The sequence below is a fragment of the Nerophis ophidion genome, linkage group LG07, assembly GCF_033978795.1.
Source record: "Nerophis ophidion isolate RoL-2023_Sa linkage group LG07, RoL_Noph_v1.0, whole genome shotgun sequence".
Lineage (NCBI taxonomy): Eukaryota > Metazoa > Chordata > Actinopteri > Syngnathiformes > Syngnathidae > Nerophis > Nerophis ophidion.
The window spans coordinates 12581860-12605140 of NC_084617.1; the positions used below are offsets into that span (position 1 = coordinate 12581860).

A 23281-nucleotide genomic window follows, 5' to 3' on the forward strand; every position below is an offset into this window, starting at 1 on the left:
CATTTGAATTTTTTTCACTAAATTATAAAATGCTCTGGTAGAAATTATGCCCTTGGTGTTGTTAGGGTCGGTTTCGACCCGGTTATAAAAATAAGATGATAAAGCAATAATAAGAGCCAAAACTGAACACACTGACAGCCAGCTCCTCTCCCAATCATGTGAGCTTTAGTGGATTCTCATTTTACCTTGCTATCCTGTACAAAAACAAACAAAAGACGGACACTAAAAGTGTCACTTTTTGCCACTCTGATTTTGTTTTTTTATTAGTTTTGGAACTAGTAATCTATTTCTCTTGGTTTCATTTGCTTGATTGGTCGTTGTTTGTTTGATGTTGGATTTCTGTTGCTGAAAAAAATACTTTTTAGCCTTTTTCTTGAAGTAAATATATATGGGTCGAAATTGACCCGTAACACCATAGATGGTACTATGGTTAAAATTCTTAAAATGAAATAATGAATAAAACACATTTATTTAAGAGATGTGTTCTAATGCCCCTTAGTAATAGTTAGGTAACACAACAACCTTATTTTTATTATTTGAGGTTCGTTTTACCATTTTTTAAAATTTAAATCGAGGGGTATACTGACAAAAAAAAAGGCCCAATGGCCCAAACCAAAAATATTAAAACCAATATTTTCAAGGATAAGGAAGCCTGACGAGGTAACCAAGAGATGAGAAACAAATCGGATGATAGATAATTGTTTTTAGTGTATTTTACAGCTGATTTAAGACATGGGTCAAAACTGACCCGTTAACATAAGAGATGGTAACAGAAAGCTAACACAAGAGGAAGGTTAAGTAATAAAAAAAAAGATTTCAAAGAATACAAACTAGGATTCTGAAATAGAATTCCAATTTACAATTAGAAAAAGAAACAATAAAATAAAGAAATTTTAAAAAATAAAAAAAAGGTTTACATGTTACAAAAACACAATAAAACTGACGCTTCAAACAATACAAAATAATATTTTAAATCAAATTAGAAATTTAAAAAATTCGACAAAATATAATAGAAACATTTTGAAAGAAAAGAAAACTAAAAATTCCAAGTAATGCACTTAAAAAAAAAAAACAGAAAACGAAAGACTCCAAACAATACAATATAGGATTTTTAAATAGAGTTCCACATTAATATTTAAAAGATAAATAAATAAATAAATAAAATGAAATAAATACAAATAAAAATAAAACGTGTACACGTCACAAAAAGAAACACTCAGACCTAACACTTCAAACTATACAAAATAAGATGTTAAACAGAATTTCAAATTATTAAAAAAAAAATTAAACAAAATAAAATTTGAAAAAATCAACAACAAAAATTCCAAGTTATGTACGTAATAAAAAAAGATGAACATTTCAAAGAATACAAAATAGGATCTGAAATAGAATTCCAAGTTACAACTACAAAAAGAAACAATAAAATAAAGAAATTTTAAAAATGAAAAAAAATGTTACATGTTACAAAAACACAATCAAACTGACGCTTCAAACAATACAAAATGGTATTTTTTTAAAAATTACAAATTTAAAAAATTTGACAAAATATAATGGAACCATTTTGAAAAAAAAGAAAACAAAAAATTCCAAGTAATGGACTTAACAAACAAACAGAAAACAAAAGACTTCAAACAATACAATATAGGATTTTTAAATAGAGTTCCACATTAATATCTAAAAAATAAATAAATAAATAAATTGAAATAAAAAAATTAAAAAAAAAACGTGTACACTTCACAAAAAGAAAAACTCAAACCATACACTTCAAACTATACGAAATAAGAATTCTAAATTATTAAAAAAAATTAAACAAAATAAAATTTCAAAAAATCAACCAACAAATTCCAAGTTATGTAAGTAATAAAAAATGATTTCAAAGAATACAAAATAGGATAAAGGATTTTCCAGAATTATCCTAGTAAATGTGTCGAAAAACATCTGAATCGCTTCCACTGCCCTCTAGTCTTTTTTTTTTTCTCTAGTCCTTCACTCTCACTTTCCTCATCCACGAATCTTGCATCCTCACTCAAATAAATGGGGAAATTGTCGCTTTCTCGGTCCGAATCGCGCTCGCTGCTGGTGGCCATGATTGTAAACAATGTTCAGATGTGAGGAGCTCCACAACCCGTGACGTCACGCCCACATCGTCTGCTACTTCCGGTACAGGCAAGGCTTTTTTATTAGCGACCAAAAGTTGGGAACTTTATCGTGGATGTTCTCTACTAAATCCTTTGAGCAAAAATATGGCAATATCGCGAAATGATCAAGTATGACACATAGAATGGACCTGCTATCCCCGTTTGAATACGAAAATCTCATTTTAGTAGGCCTTTAATTAGTAATTAGAGGAAAACAGGAAATTGCACTAAGGGGTGTCCTAATTTTCTACTCTGCCGCACACAAAAGGGTGAACAATTAATGACGTATTCTCTGCACTATTATTTTTCCGACATATACACCACATGGTGGCGCTGGTACATGTAATTTCTCAATGCACCCTACAGAGCACTGCAACTTTAGGGTGTCTACACGAGCAACTTCCAAAGTTGGTTCACACCTGTAGAGGACCGACAAGCCCGTTCGTGTGTGTTGAATTTGAGTAAGATTGGTTGCACCCCAGGATGCAGGGACGGCAGGCGAAGTGCAGGGAAAATGTTTTTAATGACAAAAGAAAAATAGTGCAGCAGGGAAGAATGCAATAATTATATGGAAAACTATGCAGAGCACTGTAACTTTTGGGTGTCTACACCATGGGTGTCAAACTCTGGCCCGCGGGCCAAATTTGGCCCGCCGTGTAATTTCATTTGGCCCTTGAGGCAATATCAAAATAACATTAGAACTGGCCCGCCGCTGTAACACCGCATTCACCACTAATACTCATACTCGTCAACCCTCCCGATTTTCCCGGGAGACTCCCGAAGTCCAGTGCCCTTCTCGAATTTCTCCCGACTTCCACCCGGACAATAATATTGGGGGCGGGCCTTTGGCGTTCTCTACATGTCGCAACATCCGCTTTTCTTCCATACAAACAGCGTCACGGCCCGCTCACATAATATATGCGGTTCATACACACACACAAGTGTATGCAATGCATACTTGGTCAACAGCCATACAGGTCACACTGAGGGTGGCCGTATAAACAACTTTAACACTGTTACAAATATACGCCACACTGTGAACCCACAGCAAACAAGAATGACAAACACATTTCGGGAGAACATCCGCACCGTAACACAACATAAACGCAACCAAACAAAATACCCAAAACCCCTTGCATCACTAACTCTTCCGGGATGCTACAATATACCACCAAACCCCGACCCAACTCAAACCCGCCGCCGAAAAGAGGCATTCAATTTGTATTTTTATTTTATTTCATATGCCATTGATATTTTTTAATTATTATTATTTAAAACTCGATTTTGCAGGTCTCAGCTACAATCGGGCGGAAGGCGGGGTACACCCTGGACAAGTCGCCACCTCATCGCAGGGCCAACACAGATAGACAGACAACATTCACACTCACATTCACACACTAGGGCCAATTTAGTGTTGCCAATCAACCTATCCCCCGATTGTAGCTGAGATAGGCGCCAGCGCCCCCCGCGACCCCAAAAAGGGAATAAGCGGTAGAAAATGGATGGATGGATGGATTTTGCAGGTCACTATAAAGTTATATAAGCCTTGCTTGGTCAAGATTCAATGCAAAACTTGTTTGGGTCCCCATTAAAGGATTAATTTGTTCAACCTTCGTTCAGTTTAAAATTTTGGCCCACTCTGTATTTGAGTTTGACACCCTTGGTCTACACGAACCACCTCCGAAGTCGGTACACACCTTTAGAGGACCGACAAGCACGTTCGTGTGTTAAATTTGAGTTTAAATTTCAGCATTAAGAATTTTGACAAAATCTACCTCACATGGGCGAGTATTTGGCGAGAATTCAAATAACAACTTGAACCAATCATTATTTGTTGCCCAAAAAAAAAAAGAGTAATGTAGTTCGTCCCCCGAAAAAATGTAACTGGAATGTATGAGTAAGATCTTTTGTCCCAACTTGTCTCCTGTTGCACAATGTCAGCCACCTGAGTCTGTCAGAAACACAAATAAACCCTGAAGGATAGAGAACAGGATGGATCGACTCCTTGTTTGCTAACAGGACCCTGTAGTCAAATGCAAGCCGCAGACCTGGGTGCGGCCCTGTGACATATTTGCTGTCATTGCATAAAAACGCTGGGGGTCACGGCTGGCTGAGTTAAAAAAAAAAACCTGTACACCTTTTTTCATCAGAAGGGTGTTGTCTTTTTTTCAAAAAAAAAAAAAAAAAAAAAGGTAGCCACCTCCTCCTTTTTTTACCACACTTTGGAACTTCAGAGCACCGACAGGTCGTCCAGCAGGTAAGCAGCTATGTGTTTTGTCCAAAAAACTGACTTGTACTCTCTTGGTTTTTGGTCAAAAAACAACATTTGGTGTCATTTATCTGTAAAAGGAAAAAAAAATGACTGTAATGTAATTTTGTCATTTACTGTTGTGGAAAAAAATACTCTTTGTGTAACTTGTTGGTCAAAAAACACTTTTTGGTTTACAAAAAATAAGAAACTTCATGTCAGTTGTTTGCACATCCATCCATTTCCTACGTCTTGTTCCTTTCAAGGTCGTGGGATGAAATATAATAATAGTAATAAAAACTTTTCTTGTTGTCTTATAATGGTAAAAAAAACAAATATACTTTTAATGTAACTTTTCAGTCAAAAAAAATGTTTCCGGATCAAAGAAGAAACTTCAGGTGAGTTTTTAATATGAAAACAGACTTTTTATGTAGTCTTTTGGTGAAAGTATCCATCCATCCATTTTCTACCGCTTATACCCTTCGGAGTCGCAGGGGGCGCTGGAGCCTAGCTCAGCTACAATCTGGCGGAAGGCGGGTTACACCCTGGACAAGTCCCTACCTCATCGCAGGGCCTGGTGAAAATATATATACTTAAAAAAATAAATAAAAAAAAAATATATATATATATATATATATATGTGTGTGTGTGTGTGTGTGTGTGTGTGTGTGTGTGTGTGTGTGTGTGTGTGTGTGTGTGTGTATACAGTACAGGCCAAAAGTTTGGACACACCTTCTCATTCAATGTTTTTTCTTTATTTTTATGACTGTCTATTATATAAACAGTCATGTAAATAAAGAAAACACTGGCATCCTTCCATCCATTTTCTAACGCTTATTCCCTGGTGCCTATCTCAGCTACAATCGGGCGGAAGGCGGAGTACACCCTGGACAAGTCGCCACCTTATCGCAGAAAACACAGGCCTGTCAAACTCATTTTAGATCGGGGGGGCCACATGGAGGAAAAATCTGGTAAAATCATGGCACGATAACTTAATAATAAAGACGACTCCAGATTATTTTCTTTGTTTGAAAATAAAACAAATCAAAATGTTGTTTTTTTTTTATGCAATTACCTGTTGTGGTTAATAGTATATATACTTTATCTGGCCTTATTTATGTTTTCTGAATAAATTTGTGATCATGTTTATCAGTCAAGTCATTGGTGTTTATTTTCAATCCATCGAGATTAAAAAAATTATATCAAAATCTAATTACAGGATGTTATGTAGTTTGATCATTTTCCTCGACAGATGTTCTAACATCATGTGGTGTATTTTGTACATGTGTAGCATCAGCCACAAAGATACAAAGAATTGCTATTGCGACATCCAGTGGACACATTTAGAACAGCAGTTTCTTTCATTCAAAAATGTCAGGTACATTTTTATACTTAAACCCATGGGCCATACGTTTTATACCCTTGATTCTAGATTGTCCCTGAAGGCATCAAAACTATGAATGATCACATGTGGAGTTATGTACTTGACAAAAAAAAGGTGAAATTACTGAGAACATTATTTTCTAGTTCCTTCAAAATAGCCACACTTCGCTCTGATTACTGTTTTGTACACTCTTGGCATTCTCTCCATGAGTTTCAAGAAGTAGTCAGCTGAAATAGTTACTTCACAGGTGAACCTTATCAGGGTTAATTAGTAGAATTTCTTGCTTTATCAATAAGGTTGGGACAATAAATTGTGTGTATATATATATATATATATATATATATATATATATATATATATATATATATATATATATATACATATATATATATATATATATTTATATATATATATATATATATATATATATATATGTATATATGTATATATATATATATATATATATATATATATATATATATATATATATATATATATATATATATATATATATATATATATATATTTCCCTGCTCTTCAGGAGATCCTAAGCAGGAAAACCTGTGAAACAGGCTTGTATGGATGAAATAGGTCAGGAAAAACCACAGAGGCTATTTCATCCCTAAAAGCCTGTTTCACGGGTTTTCCTGCTCTTCCGGGGAATCCTGAGCAGGGAAACTTGTGAAACAGGCTTGTAGGGATAAAATAGCCTATGTGTTTTTTCATTCATTTACAATGAAATAGGTCATGAAAAACCACAGAGGCAATGTCATCCCTATAAGCCAGTTTCACAGGTTTCCCTGCTCTTCAGGGGATCCTGAGCAGGGAAACCTTTGAAACAGGCTTGTAGGGATGAAATAGCCTCTGTGTTTTTTATATTTATTTACAATTAAATAGGTTATCAAAAAACAGAGAGGCTATTTCATCCCTACAAGCCAGTTTCACAGATTTTTTCTGCTCTTCAGGGGATTCTTAACAGACACTATTTCATCCGTACAAGCCTGTTTCACAGATTTCCCTGCTCGGGATCCCCTGAAGAGCAGGGAAACCTGTGAAACAGGCTTGTTTGGATGAAATAGGTCAGGAAAAACCGCGAGGGCTATTTCATCCCTAGAAGCCTATTTCACGGGTTTTCCTGCTCTTCCGGGGAATCCTGAGCAGGGAAACCTGTGAAACAGGCTTGTAGGGATGAAATAGCCTCTGTGTGTTTCCATTTATTTACAATGAAATAGGTCAGGAAAAAACACAGAGGCAATTTCATCCCTACAAGCCAGTTTCACAGGTTCTTCTGCTCTTCAGGTGTTCCTGAGCAGGGAAGCCTGTGAAACATGCTTGTAGGGATGAAATAGCCTCTGCACTTTTTCATTTATTTTACAATGAAATAGGTCAGGAAAAAACATAAAGGCTATTTCATCCGTACAAGCCTGTTTCGCAGAGGAACCTGTGAAAATGGCTTGTAGGAATGAAATTTCCTCTGTGTTTTTTCATGACCTATTTCATTGTAAATAAATGAAAAAAACACATAGGCTATTTTATCCCTACAAGCCTGTTTCACAGGTTTTCCTGTTCAGGATTCCCCGGAACAGCAGGAAAACAGGTTTGTATGGATGAAATGGGTCAGGAAAAAAAACACAGAGGCTATTTCATCCCTACACGCCTGTTTTACGGGTTTTCCCGCTCTTCCGGGGAATCTTGAGCAGGGAAACCTGTGAAACAGGCTTGTATGGATGAAATAGGTCAGGAAAAACCGCAGAGGCTATTTCATCCCTACAAGCCTGTTTCACGGGTTTTCCTGCTCTTCCGGGGAATCCTGAGCAGGGAAACCTGTGAAACAGGCTTGTAGGGATAAAATAGCCTATGTGTTTTTTCATTCATTTACAATGAAATAGGTCATGAAAAACCACAGAGGCTATGTCATCCCTATAAGTCAGTTTCACAGGTTTCCCTGCTCTTCAGGAGATCTTGAGCAGGGAAACCTGTGAAACATGCTTGTAGGGATGAAATAGCCTCTGCGTTTTTTCATTTATTTACAACGAAATAGGTCAGGAAAAAACAGAGAGCCTATTTCATCCCTATAAGCCAGTTTCACAGTGTTCCCTGCTCTTCAGCAGATCCTGAGCAGGGCAACCTGTGAAACAGGCTTGTAGGGATAAAATAGCCTATGTGTTTTTTCATTCATTTACAATGAAATAGGTCATGAAAAACCACAGAGGCTATGTCATCCCTATAAGTCAGTTTCACAGGTTTCCCTGCTCTTCCGGGGAATCCTGAGCAGGGAAACCTTTGTAACTGCTTGTAGGGATGAAATAGCCTCTGCGTTTTTTCATTTATTTACAATGAAATAGGTCAGGAAAAAACAGAGAGGCTATTTCATCCCTATAAGCCAGTTTCACAGGTTTCCCTGCTCTTCAGCAGATCCTGAGCAGGGAAACCTGTGAAACATGCTCGTAGCCATTTTTTCATTTATTTACAATGAAATAGGTCAGGAAAAAACACAGAGGCTATTTCATCCGTACAAGCCTGTTTCGCAGATTTCCCTGCCAGGGATCCCCTGAATAGCAGGGAAACCTGTGAAACAGGCTTGTATGGATGAAATAGGTCAGGAAAAACTGCAGAGGCTAATTTATCCCTACAAACCTGTTTCATGGGTTTCCCTGCTCTTCCGGGGAATCCTGAGCAGGGAAACCTGTGAAACAGGCTTGTAGGGATAAAATAGCCTATGTGTTTTTTCATTCATTTACAATGAAATAGGTCATGAAAAACCACAGAGGCTATGTCATCCCTATAAGTCAGTTTCACAGGTTTCCCTGCTGATCCGGGGAATCCTGAGCAGGGAAACCTTTGAAATAGGCTTGTAGGCATGAAATAGCCTCTGCGTCTTTTCATTTATTTACAATTAAATAGGTTATCAAAAAACAGAGAGGCTATCTCATCCCTACAAGCCAGTTTCACAGGTTTCCCTGCTCTTCAGGGGATCCTTAACAGACGCTATTTCATCCGTACAAGCCTGTTTCGCAGATTTCCCTGCCAGGGATCCCCTGAAGAGCAGGGAAACATGTGAAACAGGTTTGTATGGATGAAATGGGTCAGGGGAAAAAACACAGAAGCTATTTCATCCCTACACGCCTGTTTTATGGGTTTCCCTGCTCTTCAGGGGAGCCTGAGCAGGGAAACATGTGAAACAGGCTTGTACGGATGAAATAGGTCAGGAAAAAACAGTATGTTTTGCTCTACCCCGGTATTGAACACTGTATAACCGATAAACCACAGAAACCTGGACTATATATATGTATATTTATATGTATGTGTAGTAAAAAGTTGAATTTGTGTAATTGTTTTAGTTAAAAAACAGATTAAGTGTCCTTGTGGTCACACGGATGACTTTTAAGTTCGATGAGTGCACACAAGTAGTAGCAGTAATTGCAAAATGGACAGCGGCTAATTAGAGGGCGATGATGGCAGGCAGTCAAGACAGAAGACGCCATTCTATCCTTTCCTGGCCCCTGAGCTACACTTCACACCTTCTCATTATCTGCCCAAAATCCATCATTTATAAGCGCGGCGTCGCCACCTGTGCCTTGGAAGGTCAGCGGAATGCCGAGCAGAGCAATGTCAGCAGAGTATAGGTCAGGAGGACGTTTTATGTGGAATAATTCTCACGATTGGGGACGGGGCTTGGGGATACTTAAGTGCTTCCTCAGTCTTCTCGAGTTTTGCTCAATTTCTCCCTTTTTTTTTTTTTTTTTTTGTATGCCAGCCAACAACATGACGGAGTCCGCAGAAGCCGTGGCCGCTGATGTGGAGAGCAGGAGGAGCGTGACCATCGAGATCACTAATTTGACCAACAACTACTGCCTCATTAACCCCAAGTAAGCGCTCACCTGGACACGATCATGTACACCCGGACAGTCTGAATAAAAACGCGAAAAATTATCCAAAGGAATAGTGCTAATTTCACGACATGAAAAAAGCTGTGATTGTGTGGATTTAGATCAACTTTTCATATGAGTTTAGACGAAATCGGCAACAGCGCCTCTGCTGGCTGCAATTAAGCAGTGCAAGCCATCCGTCTACACCAGGGGTCACCAACGCGGTGCCCGCGGGCACCAGGTCGCCCGTAAGGACCGGATGAGTCGCCAGCTGGCCTGTTCTAAAAATAGCTCCAATAGCGGCACTTACCAGTGAGCTGCCTCTATTTTTTAAATTGTATTTATTTACTAGCAAGCTGGTCTCGCTTTGCTTGACATTTTTTATTCTAAGAGAGACAAAACTCAAATAGAATTTGAAAATCCAAGAAAATATTTTTAAGACTTGGTGTTCACTTGTTTAAATAAATTCATTATTTATTTTTTTCCTTTGCTTCTTATGACTATCAGAAAGACAATTTTAGAGAAAAAATACAACCTTAAAAATGATTTTAGGGTTTTAAAACACAATTCGCAGTAATTTGGTATAAAAAACATCATATATTTAAGCTAAAATGTTACTGAAAAAAGAGTGGTACCGATTTTTCATTGACGTTTTTTTTGGTGTAAACACAACCGTAAATTTTACACCTGAATTTTACCGCAAAAATATCAGTGACAACGATTTTCAATTAACAGTAATTCGGTGTAAAAAAAATTTTGTATATATTTTTTTAAAACTGTAAATATTACGCCAGCTTTTTATCGGAAAAAATAACAGTGGGGCCAGTTTTCAGTAATTTGGTGTAAAAAACCATTGTAATATTTAAGCAAAAATGTTACCGAAAAATAAAGAGTGGTAATTGACGGTATTTTGGTGTAAACACAACCGTAAATTTTACACCTGAATTTTACCGCAAAAATACCAGTGACAACGATTTTCAATTAACAGTAATTCGGTGTAAAAAAAATATTGTAGATTTAAAAAAAAAACTGTGGTACCGTTTTGAATTTACAATAATTCGGTGTCAAAAGCACGGTAAATATTACGCCAGTTTTTATCGGAAAAAATAACAGTGGTGCCAGTTTTCAATCTACAGTATTTTGGTGTAAAAACCATTGTAATATTTAAGCAAAAATGTTACCAAAAAATAAAGACTGGTGCCGATTTTTAATTGACGGTATTTTGGTGTAAACACAACCGTAAATTTTACACCTGAATTTTACCGCAAAAATATCAGTGACAACGATTTTCAATTAACAGTAATTTGGTGTAAAAAAAAATGTGTATATACTTTTTTAAAACTGTGGTACCGTTTTAAATGTACAATAATTCGGTGTCAAAAGCACGGTAAATTTTACGCCAGCTTTTTATCGAAAAAAATAACAGTGGTGCCAGTTTTCAATCTACAGTAATTTGGTGTAAAAACCATTGTAATATTTAAGCAAAAATGTTACCGAAAAATAAAGAGTGGTACCGATTTTTAATTGACGGTATTTTGGTGTAAACACAACCGTAAATTTTACACCTGAATTTTACCGCAAAAATACCAGTGACAACGATTTTCAATCAACAGTAATTCGGTGTAAAAAAAAATATTGTAGATTTAAAAAAAAAAACTGTGGTACCGTTTTAAATTTACAATAATTTGGTGTCAAAAGCACGGTAAATATTACGCCAGCTTTTTATCGGAAAAAAATAACAGTGCTGCCAGTTTTCAATCTACAGTAATTTGGTGTAAAAACCATTGTAATATTTAAGCAAAAATGTTACCGAAAAATAAAGACTGGTAACGATTTTTAATTGACGGTATTTTGGTGTAAACACAACCGTAAATTTTACACCTGAATTTTACTGCAAAAATACCAGTGACAACAATTTCAATTTACAGTAATTCAGTGTAAAAAAAAATTGTAGATTTAAAAAAAAAACTGTGGTATTGTTTTGAATTTACAATAATTCGGTGTCAAAAGCACGGTAAATTTTACGCCAGCTTTTTATCGAAAAAAATAACAGTGGTGCCAGTTTTCAATCTACAGTAATTTGGTGTAAAAACCATTGTAAAATTTAAGCAAAAATGTTACCGAAAAATAAAGAGTGGTACCGATTTTTAATTGACGGTATTTTGGTGTAAACACCACAGTAAATTTTACACCTGAATTTTCCTGCAAAAATGCGAATGACAACGATTTTCAATTAACAGTAATTTGGTGTAAAAAACAAAGATTTTACGCCAGAATTTTATCCCCCAAAAAAATAAATGTTCAATTTACAGTAATGTATGTGTGCAAACCATATATGTAGTTATAACTTTAAAAATGTACGGTAATTTAATGTATAAACTACCATAAATTTTACTTGAGATTAAAAAAAATATATTTAAAAAATTTTACGCCATAATTTATCCCCCAAAAAAATAAATGTTCAATTTACAGTAATGTATGTGTGCAAACCATATATGTAGTTATAACTTTTAAAATGTACGGTAATTTAATGTATAAACTACCATAAATTTTACTTGAGAATTAAAAAAAAAAAAAAAAAAAAAAATTTACGCCAGAATCTTATCCCCAAAAAATTAAATGTTCAATTTACAGTAATGGTAGTGTGCAAAACCATATATGTAGTTATAACTTTTAAAAATGTACGGTAATTTAATGTATAAACTACCATACATTTTACTTGAGAATTAAAAAAATATATATATTAAAAAAATTGGTACCGTTTTAAATTTAAATTAAAAAAATAATAATAAAAAAAATTTTACGCCAGAATTTTATCCCTCAAAAATTCAATGTTCAATTTACACTAATGTATGTGTGCAAACCATATATGTAGTTATAACTTTTAAAATTTACGGTAATTTAATGTATAAACTACCATAAATTTTACTTGAGGATTAAAAAAAATAAAAATAAAAAAAATTTTTACGCCAGAATTTTATCCCCCCAAAAAATAAATGTTCAATTTACAGTAATGTATGTGTCATAACTTTTAAAATTTACGGTAATTTAATGTATAAACTACCAAAAATTTTACTTGAGAATTAAAAAAATATATATATTAAAAAAATTGGTACCGTTTTAAATTTACAATAATGTGGCAGCATTTTAGCGAAAAAATAACAGCAGTGCCAATTTTCAATTAACAGTAATTTGGTGTAAAAATCATTATATTTAAGAAAAAGTTTACCAAAATAATAAGAGTGAAACCAATTTAAAGTTACAGTATTTTGGTGTTAACACCACCGTAAATTCCACACCTGAATTTTACCACGAAAAAAAAAACGGTTCCACTGTTTTTAAAATTAGAGTTGATCGTGTAATAATCATTGTACAATTTACAGCAGAATTTTACCACAAAAAAATATCGGTATCGTTTTTAGTGCATGGTAATTCATTCTAAAAACCATGGTAAATTTTATGCAAGCATTTTACCGAGAAAAAAAAATGTTTAACGATTTGCAGATTTCCAGTAATTCATTCAAACAGCACTGTAAATTTTTCTGCTAGAATTTTAACAAAAAATATTTACAGTAATTCGGTTTAAGAAACACCATAGATTTTGAGCCAGAATTTTACCGAAAACAGTGGCACCAATTTTCATCTTACAGCAATTTGCTGTAAAAACATCGCAATATTTAAGCAAAAATTTTACCAAAAAATTAAGCGTGGTACCGATTTTTTTTTATGGTACTTTGTTGTAAACACCACTATAAATTTTACACCTGAAATTTACCACAAAAAAACAGTTACTCTGTTTTTAAATTTATAGTTTTTTGGTGTAAAAATCATCGTACAATTTACGCCAGAATTTTACTCGAAAAAAATTGTGTACCATTTTAGTTTATGGTAATTAATTAAAAAAAAACACGGTAAATTTTATGCCAGCATTTTACCGAGGAAAAAAAACAGTTTTACCTATTTTACAGTAATTCACTTAAACACCACTGTACATTTTTATGCAAGAATTTTTCCCCAAAAATTGTGTTATCGTTTTTCAATTTACAGAATTCGGTATAAGATACACAATTGATTATGTGCCAGAATTTTACCGAAAAACAGTGGCACCAATTTTCATCTTACAGCAATTTGCTGTAAAAAATCGTAATATTTAAGCAAGAATTTTACCCAAAAATTAAGAGTGGTATTGATTTTTTATTCATGGTACATTGTTGTAAACACCACCATAAATTTTACACCTGAAATTTACCACAAAAAAAAACAGTTACTCTGTTTTTAAATTTATAGTTTTTTGTGTAAAAATCGTACAATATACATTAAACTTTTGCGCGAAAAAAATTGTGGTACCATTTTTAGTTTATGGTAATTAATTCTAAAAACCATGCTAAATTTTATGCCAGCATTTTACCGAGGAAAAAAAAACAGTTTTAACTATTTTACAGTAATTCACTTAAACTCCACTGTAGATTTTTACGCAAAAATTTTACCAAAAAATTTGTGTTTTCATTTTCAATTTACAGAATTTGGTATAAGAAACACCATAGATTTTGTGGCAGAATTTTACCAAAAAACAACAGTGGCATCAATTTTCATTTTACAGCAATTTGGTGTAAAAAACATTGTAATATTAAAGCAAAAATGTTATCGAAACACTAAGAGTGGTACCGATTTGTAATTTATGCTATTTTGGTGTAATAACCTACCATAAATTTTACACCTAAATTTTACCAGAACTAAAACAGTTCCACTGTTTTAAAATGTATAGTTTCTGGTGTAAAAATCATTGTACAATTTACACCAGAATTTTGCTCGAAAAAAATTGTGGTACCATTTTTAGTTTATAGTAATTAATGAAAAAAACCACGGTAAATTTTATGCCAGAATTTTACCGAGGAAAAAAAACTGTTTTACCTATTTTACAGTAATTCACTTAAACACCACTGTACATTTTTATGCTAGAATTTTTCCCCAAAAATTGTGTTATCATTTTTCAATTTACAGAATTCGGTATAAGATACACAATTGATTATGTGCCAGAGTTTTACCAAAAAACAGTGGCACCAATTTTCATCTTACAGCAATTTGCTGTAAAAAACATTGTAATATTTAAGCAAGAATTTTACCCAAAAATTAAGAGTGGTATTGATTTTTTATTTATGGTACATTGTTGTAAACACCACCATAAATTTTACACCTGAAATTTACCACAAAAAAAACAGTTAATCTGTTTTTAAATTTATAGTTTTTTGGGTAAAAATCGTACAATATACATTAAAATTTTGCGCGAAAAAAATGGTGGCACCATTTTTAGTTTATGGTAATTAATTCCAAAAACCATGCTAAATTTTACGCCAGCATTTTACCGAGGAAAAAAAACAGTTTTACCTATTTCACAGTAATTCACTTAAACTCCACTGTACTTTTTTACGCTAAAATTTTACCAAAAAATTTGTGTTATCATTTTCAATTTACAGAATTTGATATAAGAAACACCATAGATTTTGTGCCAGAATTTTACCAAAAAACAACAGTGGCATCAATTTTCATTTTACAGCAATTTGGTGTAAAAAACATTGTAATATTAAAGCAAAAATGTTATCGAAAAACTAAGAGTGGTACCGATTTGTAATTTATGCAGTTTTGGTGTAATAACCTACCATAAATTTTACACCTAAATTTTACCACAACAAAAACAGTTCCACTGTTTTAAAATGTATAGTTTCTGGTGTAAAAATCATTGTACAATTTACACCATAATTTTCAACCAACCAATCAATCAATCAATGTTTATTTATATAGCCCTAAATCACCAATGTCTCAAAGGGCTGCACAAACCACAGCAACATCCTCTGTAGAGCCCAAATAAGGGCAAGGAAAACTCACCCCAGTGGGACAATTTTTTTACCAGAAAAAAAATTGCGGTGCCGTTTTTAGTTTGCGGTAATTAATACGAAAAACCGCTAGAAAAAAGTTTTTACCGATTTACAGTAATTCAGTTAAACAGTTAAAATTTTTATGCCAGAATTTTACCCAAAAAATAAAAGTGTTATCATTTTTCAATTTACAGTAATTTGGTGTAAAAAATCTCATAGATTTTATGCCAGAATTTTACCGAAAAACAACAGTGGCAAAAATTCTTCATTTACAGCAATTTGGAGCAAAAAATCCTAGCACATTTTATGTCACAATTTGACTGAAAAACAACAGTGGCACCAATTTTATTTTACAGCAATTTGGAGCAAAAATCCTAGTACATTTTATTTCAGATTTTTACTTTAAAAAAACAGTTGTACTGATTTTCTATTTGAAGTATTTTGTTGTAAAATCACCCATAAATTTTACACCCAAATTTTGAAAAAACAAATGAAACAGCGGTAAAATTTTTCAATTTACAATAATTCTGTGTAAAAAAAAAAAAAAACATTGAAAGGTTTAAGCCAGAATTGTACCCAAAAAAATATCAGTGGTAAAATTTTTCAATTTACAGTAAATTGGTATAAAAACAAACGAAAAAATTACACCAGAATTTTACTAAAGAAAATAATAGTGGACTGCGATGAGGTGGCGACTTGTCCAGGGTGTACCCCGCCTTCCGCCCGATTGTAGCTGAGATAGGCGCCAGCGCCCCCCGCGACCCCGAAAGGGAATAAGCGGTAGAAAATGGATGGATGGATGGTATAAAAACAAACAAAAAAATTACACCAGAATTTTACTAAAGAAGATAATAGTGGACTGCGATGAGGTGGCGACTTGTCCAGGGTGTACCCCGATTTCCGCCCGATTGTAGCTGAGATAGGCGCCAGCGCCCCCCGCGGCCCCAAAAGGGAATAAGCGGTAGGAAATGGATGGATGGATGGTATAAAAACAAACAAAAAAATTACACCAGAATTTTACTAAAGAAAATAATAGTGGACTGCGATGAGGTGGCGACTTGTCCAGGGTGTACCCCGCCTTCCGCCCGATTGTAGCTGAGATAGGCGCCAGCGCCCCCCGCGACCCCGAAAGGGAATAAGCGGTAGAAAATGGATGGATGGAATTTACAGTAAATTGGTATAAAAACAAACAAAAAAATTACACCAGAATTTTACTAAAGAAAATAATAGTGGACTGCAATGAGGTGGCGACTTGTCCAGGGTGTACCCCGCCTTCCGCCCGATTGTAGCTGAGATAGGCGCCAGCGCCCCCCCGCGACCCCAAAAGGGAATAAGCGGTAGAAAATGGATGGATGGATGAAAGGTTTAAGCCAGAATTGTACCCAAAAAAATATCAGTGGTAAAATTTTTCAATTTACAGTAAATTGGTATAAAAACGAACAAAAAAATGACACCAGAATTTTACTAAAGAAAATAATAGTGGACTGCGATGTGGTGGCGACTTGTCCAGGGTGTACCCCGCCTTCCGCCCGATTGTAGCTGAGATAGGCGCCAGCGCCCCCCGCGGCCCCAAAAGGGAATAAGCGGTAGAAAATGGATGGATGGAATTTACAGTAAATTGGTATAAAAACAAACAAAAAAATTACACCAGGATTTTACTAAAGAAAATAATAGTGGACTGCGATGAGGTGGCGACTTGTCCAGGGTGTACCCCGCCTTCCGCCCGATTGTAGCTGAGATAGGCGCCAGCGCCCCCCGCGACCCCGAAAGGGAATAAGCGGTAGAAAATGGATGGATGGAATTTACAGTAAATTGGTATAAAAACAAACAAAAAAATTACACCAGAATTTTACTAAAGAAAATAATAGTGGACTGCAATGAGGTGGCGACTTGTCCGGGGTGTACCCCGCCTTCCGCCCGATTGTAGCTGAGATAGGCGCCAGCGCCCCCCCGCGACCCCAAAAGGGAATAAGCGGTAGAAAATGGATGGATGGAATTTACAGTAAATTGGTATAAAAACGAACAAAAAAATTACACCGGAATTTTACTAAAGAAAATAATAGTGGACTGCGATGAGGTGGCGACTTGTCCAGGGTGTACCCCGCCTTCCGCCCGATTGTAGCTGAGATAGGCGCCAGCGCCCCCCGCGGCCCCAAAAGGGAATAAGCGGTAGAAAATGGATGGATGGAATTTACAGTAAATTGGTATAAAAACAAACAAAAAAATTACACCAGAATTTTACTAAAGAAAATAATAGTGGACTGCGATGAGGTGGCGACTTGTCCAGGGTGTACCCCGCCTTCCGCCCGATTGTAGCTGAGATAGGCGCCAGCGCCCCCCCGCGACTCCAAAAGGGAATAAGCGGTAGAAAATGGATGGATGGAATTTACAGTAAATTGGTATAAAAACAAACAAAAAAATTACACCAGAATTTTACTAAAGAAAATAATAGTGGACTGCGATGTGGTGGCGACTTGTCCAGGGTGTACCCCGCCTTCCGCCCGATTGTAGCTGAGATAGGCGCCAGCGCCCCCCGCGGCCCCAAAAGGGAATAAGCGGTAGAAAATGGATGGATGGAATTTACAGTAAATTGGTATAAAAACAAACAAAAAAATTACACCAGGATTTTACTAAAGAAAATAATAGTGGACTGCGATGAGGTGGCGACTTGTCCAGGGTGTACCCCGCCTTCCGCCCGATTGTAGCTGAGATAGGCGCCAGCGCCCCCCGCGACCCCGAAAGGGAATAAGCGGTAGAAAATGGATGGATGGAATTTACAGTAAATTGGTATAAAAACAAACAAAAAAATTACACCAGAATTTTACTAAAGAAAATAATAGTGGACTGCAATGAGGTGGCGACTTGTCCGGGGTGTACCCCGCCTTCCGCCCGATTGTAGCTGAGATAGGCGCCAGCGCCCCCCCGCGACCCCAAAAGGGAATAAGCGGTAGAAAATGGATGGATGGAATTTACAGTAAATTGGTATAAAAACGAACAAAAAAATTACACCGGAATTTTACTAAAGAAAATAATAGTGGACTGCGATGAGGTGGCGACTTGTCCAGGGTGTACCCCGCCTTCCGCCCGATTGTAGCTGAGATAGGCGCCAGCGCCCCCCGCGGCCCCAAAAGGGAATAAGCGGTAGAAAATGGATGGATGGAATTTACAGTAAATTGGTATAAAAACAAACAAAAAAATTACACCAGAATTTTACTAAAGAAAATAATAGTGGACTGCGATGAGGTGGCGACTTGTCCAGGGTGTACCCCGCCTTCCGCCCGATTGTAGCTGAGATAGGCGCCAGCGCCCCCCCGCGACCCCAAAAGGGAATAAGCGGTAGAAAATGGATGGATGGAATTTACAGTAAATTGGTATAAAAACGAACAAAAAAATTACACCGGAATTTTACTAAAGAAAATAATAGTGGACTGCGATGAGGTGGCGACTTGTCCAGGGTGTACCCCGCCTTCCGCCCGATTGTAGCTGAGATAGGCGCCAGCGCCCCCCGCGTCCCCAAAAGGGAATAAGCGGTAGAAAATGGATGGATGGAATTTACAGTAAATTGGTATAAAAACAAACAAAAAAATTACACCAGAATTTTACTAAAGAAAATAATAGTGGACTGCGATGAGGTGGCGACTTGTCCAGGGTGTACCCCGCCTTCCGCCCGATTGTAGCTGAGATAGGCGCCAGCGCCCCCCCGCGACCCCAAAAGGGAATAAGCGGTAGAAAATGGATGGATGGAATTTACAGTAAATTGGTATAAAAACGAACAAAAAAATTACACCGGAATTTTACTAAAGAAAATAATAGTGGACTGCGATGAGGTGGCGACTTGTCCAGGGTGTACCCCGCCTTCCGCCCGATTGTAGCTGAGATAGGCGCCAGCGCCCCCCGCGGCCCCAAAAGGGAATAAGCGGTAGAAAATGGATGGATGGAATTTACAGTAAATTGGTATAAAAACAAACAAAAAAATTACACCAGAATTTTACTAAAGAAAATAATAGTGGACTGCGATGAGGTGGCGACTTGTCCAGGGTGTACCCCGCCTTCCGCCCGATTGTAGCTGAGATAGGCGCCAGCGCCCCCCGCGACCCCGAAAGGCAATAAGCGGTAGAAAATGGATGGATGGATGGTATAAAAACAAACAAAAAAATTACACCAGAATTTTACTAAAGAAAATAATAGTGGACTGCGATGAGGTGGCGACTTGTCCAGGGTGTACCCCGCCTTCCGCCCGATTGTAGCTGAGATAGGCACCAGCGCCCCCCGCGTCCCCAAAAGGGAATAAGCGGTAGAAAATGGATGGATGGATGAAAGGTTTAAGCCAGAATTGTACCCAAAAAAATATCAGTGGTAAAATTTTTCAATTGACAGTAAATTGGTATAAAAACGAACAAAAAAATGACACCAGAATTTTACTAAAGAAAATAATAGTGGACTGCGATGAGGTGGCGACTTGTCCAGGGTGTACCCCGCCTTCCGCCCGATTGTAGCTGAGATAGGCGCCAGCGCCCCCCCGCGACCCCAAAAGGGAATAAGCGGTAGAAAATGGATGGATGGAATTTACAGTACATTGGTATAAAAACATACAAAAAAATTACACCAGAATTTTACTAAAGAAAATAATAGTGGACTGCGATGAGGTGGCGACTTGTCCAGGGTGTACCCCGCCTTCCGCCCGATTGTAGCTGAGATAGGCGCCAGCGCCCCCCCGCGGCCCCAAAAGGGAATAAGCGGTAGAAAATGGATGGATGGAATTTACAGTAAATTGGTATGAAAACAAACAAAAAAATTACACCAGAATTTTACTAAAGAAAATAATAGTGGACTGCGATGAGGTGGCGACTTATCCAGGGTGTACCCCGCCTTCCACCCGATTGTAGCTGAGATAGGCGCCAGCGCCCCCCGCGACCCTGAAAGAGAATAAGCGGTAGAAAATGGATGGATGGATGGTATAAAAACAAACAAAAAAATTACACCAGAATTTTACTAAAGAAAATAATAGTGGACTGCGATGAGGTGGCGACTTGTCCAGGGTGTACCCCGCCTTCCGCCCGATTGTAGCTGAGATAGGCGCCAGCGCCCCCCGCGACCCCGAAAGGGAATAAGCGGTAGAAAATGGATGGATGGAATTTACAGTAAATTGGTATAAAAACAGACAAAAAAATTACACCAGAATTTTACTAAAGAAAATAATAGTGGACTACAATGAGGTGGCGACTTGTCCGGGGTGTACCCCGCCTTCCGCCCGATTGTAGCTGAGATAGGCGCCAGCGCCCCCCCGCGACCCCAAAAGGGAATAAGCGGTAGAAAATGGATGGATGGAATTTACAGTAAATTGGTATAAAAACGAACAAAAAAATTACACCGGAATTTTACTAAAGAAGATAATAGTGGACTGCGATGAGGTGGCGACTTGTCCAGGGTGTACCCCGCCTTCCGCCCGATTGTAGCTGAGATAGGCGCCAGCGCCCCCCGCGGCCCCAAAAGGGAATAAGCGGTAGAAAAATGGATGGATGGAATTTACAGTAAATTGGTATAAAAACAAACAAAAAAATTACACCAGAATTTTACTAAAGAAAATAATAGTGGACTGCGATGAGGTGGCGACTTGTCCAGGGTGTACCACGCCTTCCGCCCGATTGTAGCTGAGATAGGCGCCAGCGCCCCCCGCGACCCCGAAAGGCAATAAGCGGTAGAAAATGGATGGATGGATGGTATAAAAACAAACAAAAAAATTACACCAGAATTTTACTAAAGAAAATAATAGTGGACTGCGATGAGGTGGCGACTTGTCCAGGGTGTACCCCGCCTTCCGCCCGATTGTAGCTGAGATAGGCGCCAGCGCCCCCCGCGTCCCCAAAAGGGAATAAGCGGTAGAAAATGGATGGATGGATGAAAGGTTTAAGCCAGAATTGTACCCAAAAAAATATCAGTGGTAACATTTTTCAATTTACAGTAAATTGGTATAAAAACGGACAAAAAAATGACACCAGAATTTTACTAAAGAAAATAATAGTGGACTGCGATGAGGTGGCGACTTGTCCAGGGTGTACCCCGCCTTCCGCCCGATTGTAGCTGAGATAGGCGCCAGCGCCCCCCGCGACCCTGAAAGAGAATAAGCGGTAGAAAATGGATGGATGGATGGTATAAAAACAAACAAAAAAATTACACCAGAATTTTACTAAAGAAAATAATAGTGGACTGCGATGAGGTGGCGACTTGTCCAGGGTGTACCCCGCCTTCCGCCCGATTGTAGCTGAGATAGGCGCCAGCGCCCCCCGCGACCCCGAAAGGGAATAAGCGGTAGAAAATGGATGGATGGATGGTATAAAAACAAACAAAAAAATTACACCAGAATTTTACTAAAGAAAACAATAGTGGACTGCGATGAGGTGGCGACTTGTCCAGGGTGTACCCCGCTTTCCGCCCGATTGTAGCTGAGATAGGAGCCAGCGCCCCCCCGCGGCCCCAAAAGGGAATAAGCGGTAGGAAATGGATGGATGGATGGAATAATAGTGGAACCAAGTTAATTTACAGTAATTTTATATAAAAAATGATGACGTTTGCGCTGCCAGTTTTTTACTGCAAAATCTACAGATTTTCTTTCTTCACGGTATAGTCGCACCTAATTTTACAACCGCTGCTACGCTCCTTCAGGGTCTACCTGGACAACGGCGAGGTGTACAACCCTCCTCAACCCACGGTGCGCCCCCTGAAGGTGGAGGTGTGCACCTTCACCAAGTCCAGCGGCAAAGCCACGGGCGCCGTGGGCGTGCTGACCTACGACCTTTACGAGCGCTCGCAGAAGGACTACATCGAGACTATGGCCATCATGTTCTCGGTGCCCTGGGACTACAACTTTTACAAGAACTGGTTCGCCGTGGGCATCTCCAAGAAGGGGCTGGAGTGCGACAAGAACTTGTTCAAGCTGATGTACAACGAGAAGAAGCAACGGGAGAACGGCTTCGTGCGCGAAGAGGCCACGGGCACGGGTATCAATTTCGTGGGGAGTTACTTGGATCTGAAAGCCACCATGTGTCCCTTGGGCAAGGCCATCATGAAGGTGGAGGTGTGGGATAAGTTGTTCACCGCCATGGGCCAGCAAGCCTACTAGACGCCATGCATGGTTTCGGACAGGGGTCACCAACCTTTTTGAAACCAGGAGCTACTTCTTGGGTACTGATTAATGCCAAGGGCTACCAGTTTGATACACACTTAAAAAAATTGCCAGAAATAGCCAATTTGCTCAATTTACCTTTAATAAATAAATCTGTATATATGAAAAATGGGTATTTCTGTCTGTCATTCCGTCGTTTTTTTTCCTTTCCAAGAAGGTTTTTTGTAGAGAATAAATGATAAAAAAAAAAACACTTAATTGAACAGTTTAAAAGAGGAGAAAACAGGAAAAAAAATGACAATTCAATTTTGAAACATAATTTATCTTCAATTTCGACTCTTTAAAATTCAAAATTCAACCCAAAAAATGAAGAGGAAAAACTAGCTACCTTGAATCTTTTTAAAAAAAATAAAAAAAATAATTTATGGAACATCATTAGTAATTTTTCCTGATTGTGATTAATTTTAGAATTTTCATGACATGTTTTAAATAGGTTAAAATCCAATCTGCACTTTGTTAGAATATATAACAAATTGGACCAAGCTATATTTCTAACAAAGACGAATCATTATTTCTTATAGATTTTCCAGAACAAAAATTTTAAAAGAAATTCAAAAGACTTTAAAATAAGATTTAAACTTGATTC

At 37.3% G+C, this 23281-nt stretch overlaps 1 protein-coding gene across 1 annotated transcript; it reads left to right on the forward strand.

The window, feature by feature from the left end:
• The first annotated feature begins 4305 nt into the window (after nt 1–4305).
• On the forward strand, nt 4306–22804 carry apnl (actinoporin-like protein). Its single transcript, XM_061905361.1, has 3 exons — nt 4306–4395; nt 9528–9639; nt 22176–22804. Exons 2-3 carry the CDS (start codon nt 9536–9538, stop codon nt 22630–22632), a joined length of 561 nt encoding a protein of 186 aa, XP_061761345.1. The 5' UTR covers nt 4306–4395; nt 9528–9535; the 3' UTR covers nt 22633–22804.
• The last annotated feature ends 477 nt before the right edge of the window (nt 22805–23281 follow it).

Excerpts from the sequence above, each read along its gene's own strand:
- apnl (XM_061905361.1), top strand. The coding sequence starts at position 9,536 with ATGACGGAGTCCGCAGAAGCCGTGGCCGCTGATGTGGAGAGCAGGAGG. Across the intron at positions 9,640-22,175 it reads TACTGCCTCATTAACCCCAA|GGTCTACCTGGACAACGGCG; the intron begins GTAAGCGCTCAC and ends ACGCTCCTTCAG.